Source organism: Pieris napi, chromosome 14 (assembly GCF_905475465.1).
Source record: "Pieris napi chromosome 14, ilPieNapi1.2, whole genome shotgun sequence".
In the NCBI taxonomy this organism is placed as follows: domain Eukaryota; kingdom Metazoa; phylum Arthropoda; class Insecta; order Lepidoptera; family Pieridae; genus Pieris; species Pieris napi.
In genome coordinates, this window is record NC_062247.1 from 2,439,781 (window position 1) to 2,453,028 (window position 13,248).

A 13,248-nucleotide genomic window follows, 5' to 3' on the forward strand; every position below is an offset into this window, starting at 1 on the left:
CTGAAGGAAAAAAAAACGACGGCTTGCACTCCGGGAGTGCTGGCAGAAGTGAAAACTTGAATATTAACGATGTGCATTTTTGATATTTTGGAATGGTTAGGGAATAATTTTGCACGAATTGCTTTAATTATCAGTATAAAACTACTATCATTTATGTGGTAGAATACAATATTTATTTATTGCGCTATCGTATACAAACATGACAATTTATATTACATTAAATACGCCGCGCCAGCTATCTACTCTCCACCCGTCTTACGAATTTTCGATCAGGTCACGTGTCCTGACGCGAGTTTAACATTTTTTACGCATTCCATAAAAAGTGTACAACGCCGCTAAAGAAGTTTTCACTTGTTTTGCAACTTAAACAAGTACATACCCGTTCTCTTCTCAGGGTCTCGGAACAGTACATCTTCGAGGGGCGTGGGCGGGGACCGACCCTTGCTATTGACAGCTGCTGCTACGAGACGAAAACGAACGTCCCACTCGAGACTCCGTACCGTCCACATTGGCTCGTCAGATGTCAGATTTATTCTGAAAAAAATAAGAAATTTTGGTATAGGACTAGTTAAAAAGTAATTAATTCAAAATAAGAGCTTTATCTTTAAAGAGAGATAAACACTAAAACTGGTATTTTTGTTATTTCATATGAATAAAAGAAATTTAAAAGTAATCAAAACATATTTTTTTATAGTTTTCCTTTTAGGATTATGTTTTGTTTTTGACGATTGACCTTCTCCTGTACTCAAGTCTTAAATTGAAATAATCATAAAAATAATCTAGTTGTACACATTCTCGAATCCACTCGACCACACAAGTTAATTGTGTTCAACATTACAAATTTCATCAAATTCAGTCCAGACGTACAGGGGGATGTTAATTGTAAAAACACGCACAGAAAATTCATATCTTAATATATATAAATTACGTGTCATGTTGTTTGTCCGCTATGGACTCCTAAACTACTGAACCGATTTCAATCAAATTTGCACACCGTGTGCGGTTTGATCTAACTTAAAAGATAGGATAGTTTACATATATATATAATTCTACTGTACATGTGTATGTCACTGAACTCCTCTTAAACGGCTGGACCGATTTGAATGATATTTTTGTATGCGTTTGGGTGACGCCGTTGATGGCTTAGATTCATAAATCATCCCGGCAGATGGCGCTGCAGTCGGTACTTTCATACTTTGTTTAATATCCTAATCGCTTGAAATATATCACAGTTGTAAATCTAAACCATTCTCGAATCGACTTGAACACACAACAAAGTTTGCGAGTAGTTAATTTACGTTTAACAAACGCACAGAAGTTTTATATAATCATGTGAAACAAAATAATTCACTGTCATATCAAACGAGAAATTCACTTAACGTCAGCTCTGTGTTAAGGTAATTAATGAAAACCTTATCCTTGTCCTGAAAATATATGCCGAGGGTACATTTTAATTATGTTATTTTTGTTAATAGGAAATTAAATAATGTAAGTAGCAATACTTATTTTTTTTTTTTGATTGGACAATTCACACCAATTGACCTAGTCCCATGCTAAGCTGGTGAAGCTTGTGTTATGGGTACTAGGCAACGGATATACATACATATTATAGATAGATAGACATATAAATACATATTTAAACACCCAAGACCTAAGCACAACACCAAATGCTCATCACATCGAAGTTGGTCTCAGCCGGGGATCGAACCCGGGACCCATGGATTCTCAGTCAGGGGTACTAACGACTAGACCAATGAGCCGTCAAACTACGGTATACGGGATAATTCTGGTCGTTTTTTTATCGATTAAAAAACTGCCCTTTTAATATTTTGGTTAGTGTTGGTTAGTGTCTTCATTTAATCATGTGTGATGTTTTCAGACCAAAAAATAAAAGAAATAGTGGATTTTATTTATTTCATAGTTAGAAATAGCAGCTTAGTTATCTTCTATCATTAACACAATCATCGTGTAGGATCTAAGTATTAAATTCCCTTTCTTAACTCCCACAAATATAAAATACATATAACTGATGACTATCGTGTATTGCAGTAAATGTTATTACACATATATCTCTTCAATAGGCAATTTCACTCCATTACAGTTTTTATGAGCTCGAAAAGTCCTCGTCTTTTATATAATGTTTTATTATGACTATGAAAACCATACGAAATTATTGTACAGTTATATCTTCTGTTTTAGTCTTCATTGCTGAAGGTCGCGTCCTGTTAGGTGTCTGCTGCCCTGCTAGTTATATATGTAGTCAAAATTTTTTTTTTAAGACAATTCACACCAATTGACCTAGTCCCATGCTAAGCTGGTGAAGCTTGTGTTATGCGTACTAGGCAACGGATATACATACATATTACAGATAGATAGACATATAAAGACATATTTAAACACCCAAGACCTAAGCACAACACCAAATGCTCTTCACATCGATGTCCGTCTCAGCCGGGGATCGAACCCGGGACACATGGATTCGCAGTCAGGGGTACTAACCACTAGACCAATGAGTCGTCTAATGGATGAATATGAATATCGCATGATAATAATTTGACTAAATTACAGTAATTATAAGAACATTCTATAAACCGGCCTGAAGTGATGCATTATGTTGTTGTACTAGCGTAGTCTGCGGTGAGTTAGAATTCCGGAGCCGATTCTTTTCCTCTCCTTCCTTCCTCTCTTCTATCCTATCCTTTACCCTACAATCCTGTACTACCCTACATTTGTATCCCTTTCCCATCCTTCCTTAGTTATAAATATGAAGGTGAAAACTAAAGTTATTTTGATATTTTGGAATGGTTAGGGAATAATTTTTTAAGTATATTGTGTGTTGTGTCTTGTCACTCGTACTGTTTACTCGTATACAAACCGTCTATATAGATCCAAGATTTTAATAAGACACAAAAGGTGTCCGAAAATAGAGATATGTGTACTCGTTAGCGATTGTCCAAGCCCCCGTCATTGTTCCCTGTACGCGAACCCTTTTTTGGGTCATTACTTTCCGGAGTGATTTTAAGGTTTTTTGTATCTTAATGACGCAACATGATGCTTTATAACATCGTTTATGAGCCTTATCTCTGGGTTTTTCCATAAGGAACAGGGTCCTTTCATACATCACACTAAAGTCTAGTATAAAGCTTTAAGCATTTCCTTCCTTAAAAAAAGCTCGCGTAACGTGCAATATATAACGTACAATATTCACTTGATGGTCACTTTTTTTTATACATGGCAAGCGGGCAAGAGCTCGCTTAGAATAAAACCACCTCTCATGGACGCTTTATATCTGTGTTTTTTCGCAAGGAACAGGATCCGCTCAAGCTTTAAGCATTTCCTTTCCATATAGATTGACTATGCTTTGAGTCGTCCTAGAAAAAAGCTCGCGTAACGTGCAATAATGCACTTGATGGTCACATATATAAGTGGCAAGTGCAAACCACCCCCCCTGGACGCCTCTAATGGACAGGCTTTCGTTTGTGTTGCCAGGCTATATTGAAGGCTACAGGCAGCTGGTTAAATGCTGAGTAAGGACAGTAAATAATTTATTATTTGAATCCTTAAATTACATATAGGTGAAGACCCATCGACTGTGTTGGCTGGGGCACTTTAAGAACATGGGCCAAGGTCAGATGATGAAGGAGGCCTTCATGAATCGGCCTAGGTACCGCTCCAATTACATACACTCTTTGGGTCGTAGCCATACACTCTTTGGCTCGCAGAGTACGAGTGAGTGAGTAAATTACATCACAAAACTATCTTGCTACAAAAAAAAAACGTAAACCATAAAGCGTCCCCTTATCCAATATTAACACTCGGTTGGGTTACCTATAGCACCATTTATCCCGGAATTTTCCATACATTGTTTAACATTTAGCCGCATTGCTGACTTGTCTGTTATTACGTTATTCGGTCGGTTTTAATGCATAATTAACGGTAGGTGAAATGAGCCAGGCTTGTTTACACCTCATATCACTTTGGTATAGGATAGCTGGTTTCGCGTTATCTATTTAGTATTACGCATATATGGTGCAATTAATTTTTTCAGCTGTTATTACGATCAAATGATAATTCCTTCTTAGGCAATTCGTTTAGTATATAATAATAATAGGCTGCCAGACTCCATACGATTGGCTACCTCCATAACATCTTTTAAAACTCTTTTACATAAACATATCCTATCCTGCTCAATTGCGACTTTTCTAACTCCAATATTCTGTTTATTTTGTATTGCATATTAATTCATAAATCCGTGAGATTAGCTTTTTAGTTTTAAGTTTATTTTATTTTAAAAAATGTTTGTATTATGTTTTTATAAGATTTGGTTATGCACTTCTTGCACACCATCATCATCACCACCATATCCCCCATGATATTTCTTTTTTAGTTTGTTTCCTTACTAGGGTTGCCCGGAAGAGATCGCTTGTTACCGATAAGGCCGCGCGTTGCATCCCTTATAATTTTTATGTGTTTTGTTATTTTCTATTAATATAACGAAGTATTAATATATAAATAAATGGTCATTTATTTTATACTTGGTTATTACTGTAGAACATGTATTTGGTTATTTAAACTCCACCATTGCCATTGATTTTCCGTAGCTCCTAAGCAAATGGATGCACAATTTTTTAGTGAAGTGATGGAGGTGGGCCTTAACTACAATGTATAAAGACCTGTGCAGCTCTTCCTTTAAGGACTCTTTTGTTATCTGGTCTGTATAATAATGCAAAAATTGATTAAATTAATATTTTATTGAGAGGTGTTGGTCTAATACGAAAAATGGAAAAAAACATTAATAATATCCAAATGTCCATATTCACAAATAGATTTACGTAAAACCATTTCCGTTTGACGTTAAAAGGTAAGTCCCTTGAAGTAAACCTAAATAATCATATTACCGTTCGGTGAAAACATATTTCTTATACCCAAACTGAAGGATAGAAGGATAAATCGTTTAAAAGATTTTACATAACGTCCGATGCTACTTCATAATCTTCAAAAGCATTTCCTCTATGGTATTTCCCCTATGATTTCACTCAACACGTTTTTATTAAATATTCACGTTCCATATTTAAATGATCAACTTTGATCGTAGCGTGACGTACGGCCTGTCATAGCGGGCATAGCAGCTGTCAAACTATTCTGTATGAAGTTTGACATATAAGTCAGAAGCCGAGATAGTGACTTGCGGTACAATTTAGGATATTGGTCATAGACTATCCAATATAGTGCAGAATTTAACCAGAGAAAACCTAAAATTTAAAAAAAAACACATTTATCGCGCCTCAAATTATTAAGGTAATGGATTTCATAACTTAGTTTTGAAGTTTAATCATTAAAAAAATATCTGATTCTAATTTTAATAGACCTTACTTAGAGGTTACTTACTTACGTATTATTATTCGGTAGATACCGAGTAATAATACGTTAAGTTGTAAGCAGTACGCTGATGTTCACAATCTTTCGACAGTTTATAATCTCGCGAGATAGATTACAATCTAACGGTATTTACAATTTTACGTTAACATATACATACTCCTCCGAAACGGTTTGACCGATTTTTATCAAATTTTATATGCATAATCAGTAGATCTGAGAATCGGCTACTATCTATTTTTCATACCCTTTGTTTTAAGTGAGGGTTGTCCACCCCTAACATTTTTGGACGAAATTTTAATTTTTAATTATTTTACAGTGTACCATACAAAAATACATACAACCCTTAATTTTCACCCCTCTACAATCAACCCATATTTTTTATTATAGTAGATAGTTATTTTTATTGAACTTATAATATGTTTCCTAGAAATAATATACCTACATGGCAAAACAACGTTTGCCGGGTCAGCTAGTTTCTTTATATAAAAATGAAAAGTATTTAGTCTTGTAGGTAGATGTCTACGATTTTTATGAACCTATAACTCAATAGAACAATTGTGGCAACAAAAAGGTTTAAAATGGTCCAAAAATGTAAATAATACGAAAGATCATGGAAAAATGTCGGACGTCAGTGTCACAAAGTCGAGGCACGCAGACTCGAGCACGAAGAGCAGATTGCCTCTGCAATATTAAAAACAATGTCTCCCCACGGCCACAGAATTAATTTATACAGTTGGACGCCCTACTGACAGCCAATACAGCACGAGTTTTTTTACGGGCACGTGATTACTAGAATTTATAGTTACTACAAACAAATTATACGCTCAATGATTGAAATGCCCGTGATAAAATCGTTATGTACATGCATTTAAATCCAATAAAATGACAAACCTCAGAAATAAAATCCTATCCTGTATCCGCAAATATTTAGTTGAAACAAAATATCTAAGATTCCCTTTTCAGTTTATGAAAAAATAAAAATAAGTAATATATAGGTAAACTTATATAGATTTAACTAACGCATTAAAATCCTGAAAATCTGAAGTATTTCCGAACCAATTCGACTTAGGGTCCTTCAAGAAAAGAGCGTACCAATTCTGAAAGGCCCACAACGCACTTGCGAGCTTTCTGGAAATGTAAGTGTCCATGGGTGGTGGTATCACTTAACATCTGGTGACCCTCCTGCCCATAAATCTCCTATTACATAAAAAAATAGTACTACCCACTGTTAAAAATACTCTGTGTACAGGCCCTTCCCCCTCGTTGGCAAACGGTGCCGCTTATTAGTAAAATGTTGCTTTTTATTGCGAGGGTAGCTCAAGAGGTATGATTAGAGAGGTCTTCATTAGCTCAGTTTGAGTCTGCCCGTGTAATTAAGTGGACGTAATGTCTATTTAACGTGGCTCTTATTTATTTTTATCATTAAATTTATATGGCCTCTTTCCGCTACCGACTCATTTAACGTTGTCTTGGAAAATGCTGTATTTATGCAGCAACTAACATAATTTAAACGGGAACAAAATTTTTATAATGACTACCCAACGAGGTTACTCGCAAATGTTCCGGAACTATGGAGCTATGAGATTCAAAAATCAAACTAAAAAAACGCGAATCTAAATATAAATATAATTTTTATGAATTCAAATTCAAAATCATTTATTCATTTATTTAACACAATGTACACTTATGAACGTAAATAAAGAAATATACATTAAATGCTTCTAATTTTACATTTACTGCCAGTTCTCAAATCAAGGGCGTAGAACGGATTTTTTTTTGATCGCCAAGTTTTTTGTTTTACTAAGTGTTTGTAAAGAGCTGCAACCATTATACCATGTTCTACGTGACATCTTTTAGTAATTAACTATAGTAATTAAAATATATATATATATATATATATATATATATATTTATCTTATTCTTGGTGATAGAAGACTTACTTAACAACACGCAGATACATAATCGAAATAACTAACATCACCGCATACACGAATTCAAGTCCGACCAGTCACCACTAGTAGCACCCGTTCACGAGTATGACAGTTCAATCAAGGTAGACAATAATAAAACATATACAGTAGAACCTCGATAACGTAAACCTCGGTAACATAAAAACCTCTGTTACTTCAAAAAATACTTTGTTCCCTTCCCATCAGAGCCCAAAACCTCTATAACTTAAATAAATAATCTCTGTATAGGCCCTCAGTAACTAAAACAAATGTTTCCACAACCTCTATAACATAAAATTGTTTGTGAATGAGTCATTTTGAAAGAGTGTCAAAACAAATGGTTTCGGTATTTATTGCTTGCACGTGTTTACTAATGTATTGTTAACGTAAACAATACATTACCTATTGTTTGCTTTATCTAAATTCTTCAAAGCTTTGCGGCGGTTAGCTTTGTGACAACGACTTACTTGCATAATAAGTTAATGTGTTAATGTATTCTCCTCTCTATTTGTCATTGAAAATCAAATCGATTTAGAAACAGTGAATTTTTTAAAACAAAAGAAAATCACAGATTTTTTAAAGTAGACTAAACCTTTAGTTGTTGTTTTATTTTTATGTAATGTAAGTAATGTGAATAAATATGATTACATATTTAATTTTCCATCCTTCTGATGCATTCAAGTAAAAATGGGAGCAAGGGTACATAGAAACATGTACATACCTCTATATTAACCTTTACCTAACATAGAACCTTGATAACTTAAAACCTCTATAACATAAAATATTTTGTGTTTCCCTTGGACTTTATCTTATCGAGGTTCTACTGTATATTATATACACCTATCCAAGTCCGATTAGTTACAAGTAGAACCCATTCACGAGTACCACGCATCGCCAGCCGACAAAACAATCATACTTCATCTAATATATAAAATTCTCGTGTCACAATGTTCGTTCCCATACTCCTCCGAAACGGCTCGACCGATTCCTATGAATTTTTTTATGCATATTCAGTAAGTCTGAGAATCGGCTACTATCTATCTTTCAAACTACTTAGTGATAAGGGGCCCAAAAATTTATTTTTTATTTTTTTGTTTTTATTTTTTTACAAAAGCATACAAAAATACATACAACCCCTAATTTTCATCCCTAAGAGTAACCCCTATTTTTTTTATTATTGTAGATAGTCATTTTTATTTAACTATATTTCACCAAAATTGTTTCCTAGAAATAATAATATATACGGCAAATCAACGTTTGCCGGGTCAGCTAGTAGTTATATAAAAAGTTATTCACAAATATTAGCCTTTGTACGTGTTTCTACGTAATAAGACCACTATTTTATAGAACAAAACGAATTTTGAATATGGGCCGATTATCCCCTAAACTTATTTGAAAAGGCCTAAAAGCCTACATTAGTTACCCAAAGGGTTCGGAATTAACTTTCTAATATACATAACAATGATCGTAATAATTATTTAACGTACGTAAAATTATTAATTTATAATTTACTAGCGACCCGCCCTGGCTTCGCACGGGTATAAAATATTAAATTTACACTGAAAAAGTGATTAAAATCAATCCAGTAGTTTTGATTTATTCATTACTGCCCGTGACCCGCACGCGTTAAATTTGGATATTGGAGGAAAAAATGTAATTATATATGACATCAGATTAAAAACCTCAAAAATAACAGTATATTTCCACAATTTAATGGATGTCATTATACATATAAACCTTCCTCTTCAATCACTCTATCTATTAAAAAAAACCGCATCAAAATCCGTTGCGTAGTTAGGGATATAGGGACAGAGGAAGCGACTTTGTTTTATACTATGTAGTGATTTTGCACTCTTTGGAGTTGGGACTTTTGGGCGTTGCACAGGCGATAGTTAAATATTGACGGTGGCGCCTGGTAGACAGTACCGGTGACCTCAGATCTTTCATTGCTCATCGAATAAGTATCGTAATACATCGAGGAAATACCATCATCATTAAAAATTAAAAGGTAATTTATATTTACAACCAGTTCCTAAATGGGCAACAAGCGGGCGAGACGAGCTACGAAATACTCTCCACTCTTTTAATCGCCAAGCTTTGATGTACAAGGTAGTTGGAACTACCGTTTTTTTATTTATGTTCACAATAGATAGCCTGTCTCCTGGCCTAAGGTTGGGATATTCTAAAGCACCAATACTTGTTGATGCTGCAGGATATACGGAAAGCCGTCCGGACCAGTTCTTAAAATTACATACACGAATTCAAGTACGACTAGTAGTAGCAGCACCCGTTCACGAGCATGACGCATGGCCAGCCATCGGCCCCTTGCCATATTTTAGGTAGATTGCGATAAGTAATTAGTGAATCAACTAGGGTAAGTTGAATAAACAGTAGGTAGTAGAATGTACCTGGGTGTCCCCTCGTTTCCTGAATAGACTTCGAGTAGAAAATGCTGCGGCAGGCCCCCATCAAAGCCAGCCACACAGGAAACTTCAACAGAATCTGATGTTTGATTCCACAATGTACAATTCCTCGGTGCATGTGGCTTGCCTGGAAATATTAATATTAAATTAAATCTGAAAACGTGATTTTATTATTCCTAAACCTCGCACTTATTGAATGCTGTCTCCAACACTATCAACATATAGGTATATATTTTCACAAAGAGAGTTAGCGATATTATGTATCTTTTGATTATTTACATATATATAATTTTTTTTTAGATTCAGGGATCCCATTTCGTAAAAGAAACCTGTGTTCCCAGTTTACCGTAGCAGACTAAACACTAATACTCTTACTGTACTTACAATAATGATAATTCAACAATTAAAAATTTAACTTATTGAGTATATAAAGTATTAAATGATATGATTGGTTAGTCTGAACTGCTGAGATATTAATACCATCAGCCGAACGTAGTTGTAATATCATATCAATAGAAAACAAAAAAAATTATATTTTTCACATTGTATTACTCTGGATTAGCTTTTGTTAGTGTCCATATATAAGATTATTAAAAACGAACTATGTATGATGAAATTTATTCTATCACTGGTCTACGCTGCTGTAGGCTTTATATTCATTTTACTATTATTTTAATTGTGATTCACAATAACCGTACGGGAACTAGCATGTCTAAGATCCAAAAACAATTTACTGCTTTTTCTCAAAATTTATCGATGACATTATTAAGGGTTGTATATGTAAACTCAGTTCCACCAAAATTAAAGGAAATTCGTATACAATTATTCAACCTAGATCACGGCTTAATCCCAAAGTAAAGGAATATCGAAATACTGAAAGGCTTGGCCTCGTTTGGACAAAAGGTCAAGGTAAGGTCACGCACTTAGTATATTAAATGCATGGATTCTCTGATAACAATCAAAAAATAGATTACATTATAAAGAAAATTACTTAGTAGGTGCAATGTGACCTCGTCCGAAGCTAGGCTTACGAATTTTTGATGTGACTTAATTTCCATAAAACGTACTCTCATACTTATAATACGTTAATGGCTCAAAATCACCAGTATAAGCTCTGCTAGCAATTTTGACAACAAATTGAGAAAAGAAAAGTAATAAAATACTCTAACTAACCTGTTTTGTGTGTACATGGAACAATACAATTTAAAAAACTGGTGAATTTTAAATTAAATCGATATAAATATGGGAAAAGTCATTCCGGGAACACGTTTACGATCGTCAACAACAAGTCATGTATCTGTCATTACTTAATGTACAGTTTTTCTTATACGAAATCTTATTTGAGAAGGATACTAAAAGAATATCCATTTTTTAGTTGCAAAAGTGCAAAAAATGTTTGTCCGAGAGCGCATAAGTCATGGAAAACAATATTGATAGTAAAAGGTGAATTTCTAAGAAAAAGGTCTTACCCGCTGCAACCATTTGGAAAACGCAAGGCGTCAGCTGGTTACCCACTTCATTGGACGCTGAACATGATAACGTGCCATAGTCAAGGTCTGCTACTGGTGTGTATCTAGAATAAAAGCAATATTAACAACGGTATTTATTAAAAAGGTTTCTTAATAATAATTAAAACCAACGGCGCTACAATTTTCGGCTTCATATTACGAAACTAGAACTGACTACTAATTTTTTACTTATAATATTATTGTTTATATGCTGAAACTGGTATTATTTTGACCTCTTACCGATTAAGAATTTTTTTTATGAAAAAACGGAATGTCCAAAAAGGGTCATTTATCATCAAGTCATCGCTGCCCGTTTAAGTGGGTGCGTTAGCGGCCTTTAATTTAACATTAAATAATCCAACCTAGCTATAGGACAGTTCAAATGAAAGGAAGCTTTTTCCAAATAAAGTCTTTATAAGAAGTCTCAATAAAATCCCTTTAAGTGTATTTAACTCGTAATTTTTCAGAAAAGCATAAAAATAAAACCTACTTGAGACTAGACGCGCTCCCGTTTGATGTATATCGGTCCGCAGCAACATCTATCGTTTCACCAGAGTTATTGAACTTCCATTTGAACACTGCAGCCGGTGGATCCGCGTCCACCTCACATACGATTACTACTGACTCTCCTCTTGCAGCCCCTACCACTGATACACCAGTAGTACTACCAGTACGGCATGAAGGAGCGTCTGAAAAAAGTTAATTCATAAGTGGAGGCGTAGAATATGATTTTCTTTGATAAGAAAAGAAAAAAAACAGACTAAGTAATATTAACAATGGCTTGGAAGTCTTCTTTGGCAAAGGAAAAGCTTTAAAGCTAACTTCACAGGGCACGGCTCCCAATGAAGGTCCTCTACAACCTCCATTTTATATTAAAGGTATTTAAGAAAACGATACGGTATCTGCTTTTTTATGGATGTCCTAAAAAACTTGGAAGTACGTCTTAAGCTTTGGCGACACGTAAATTTAGGTATTGAAGCTTACTAATAAAATCTACAATATTGTTACTTAAAAGGAGAATTTAAATATGTACTAAAGTGTAAATATTATAACAGTCTTGATAGAAATATATGAATAAATACGACGTGGAAATGTTGCATTACGCTAAAAAGCGGTTTGATAATAAAAAGCTATAAAGGGATTATCTGAATTATATAGTTTTTCATACACATACATATTGAAAAATCATTTATTCATATATAGGTAACAAAATATTGTACTCTTATGATCGTCAAAAAATAAATATTTATGAAATGATTCTAATTTTTCATTTACGGTTCTCAAACAAGGGCGCAGAACGGAAGAGAAAAACTGATAATGAACACGTTATACGACATACGTGTATTAGTAGTATTGATAATCATATGATGCAGAAGCATTTATGTATTTGTATGTCCATTTGGACAGTAGTAGTAGTTTTATAAGCCTCCAAAAATTATATACAGATTAAGTCTTGAACAATACTGTTGAATTGCGTAGTACAAGTAATATAATAAAAAAAGCCTTTTTATTTCTTGCAAAAGAACAAAGTAAACTTAATTCTTATATATATTTTTAATTAAATAAATAATACTATTTTATTCATATTTTCATATGTATTTCCTAATAATTTTGCAAGAACTCTTCCGCAGGTGAAGGCCAAAGATCTCGGTGAGTTGCATCCAGCTCTAGCCAGCCGTTTTAGTAATGTCATCCGCCCGCCCATCTTGGTAGCGGTCTTCCTCTGTTTTGTTTTCCAATAGGGCCTCCCCACCGGGTCCCCTTTATAGTCAGACAGTCTTGCTACATGTCCTGCCCATCTCCATTTAAGCTTTAAAGCATAGTTTACGGCATCAGTAGCTTTAGTAACGCTTTTTATCTTCGAGTATTTTAATTAATTTTTCTAATGTTGATGCTCCATTCTAGGCCCCTTTGGTAAGTTATGATTTTTTTTATCTCCTCTGTATATTTCCAAGTCTGGCAAATAATATACAAGTAAATAACTTGACA

The 13,248-nt window shown here is 34.2% G+C and overlaps 1 protein-coding gene across 1 annotated transcript in view; it reads right to left on the reverse strand.

Annotated features, from left to right (window-relative positions):
• The window catches only part of LOC125055860 (nephrin), a 434,287-nt gene that overhangs the window by 68,515 nt on the left and 352,524 nt on the right, over positions 1–13,248 (reverse strand). The window contains exons 11-14 of the mRNA XM_047658511.1: positions 11,750–11,948; positions 11,221–11,324; positions 9,737–9,878; positions 380–534 (exon numbers count right to left, since the gene is read on the reverse strand). Of these exons, the coding sequence (XP_047514467.1) occupies positions 380–534; positions 9,737–9,878; positions 11,221–11,324; positions 11,750–11,948 (600 nt within the window). The remainder of the gene's footprint in view (positions 1–379; positions 535–9,736; positions 9,879–11,220; positions 11,325–11,749; positions 11,949–13,248) is intronic.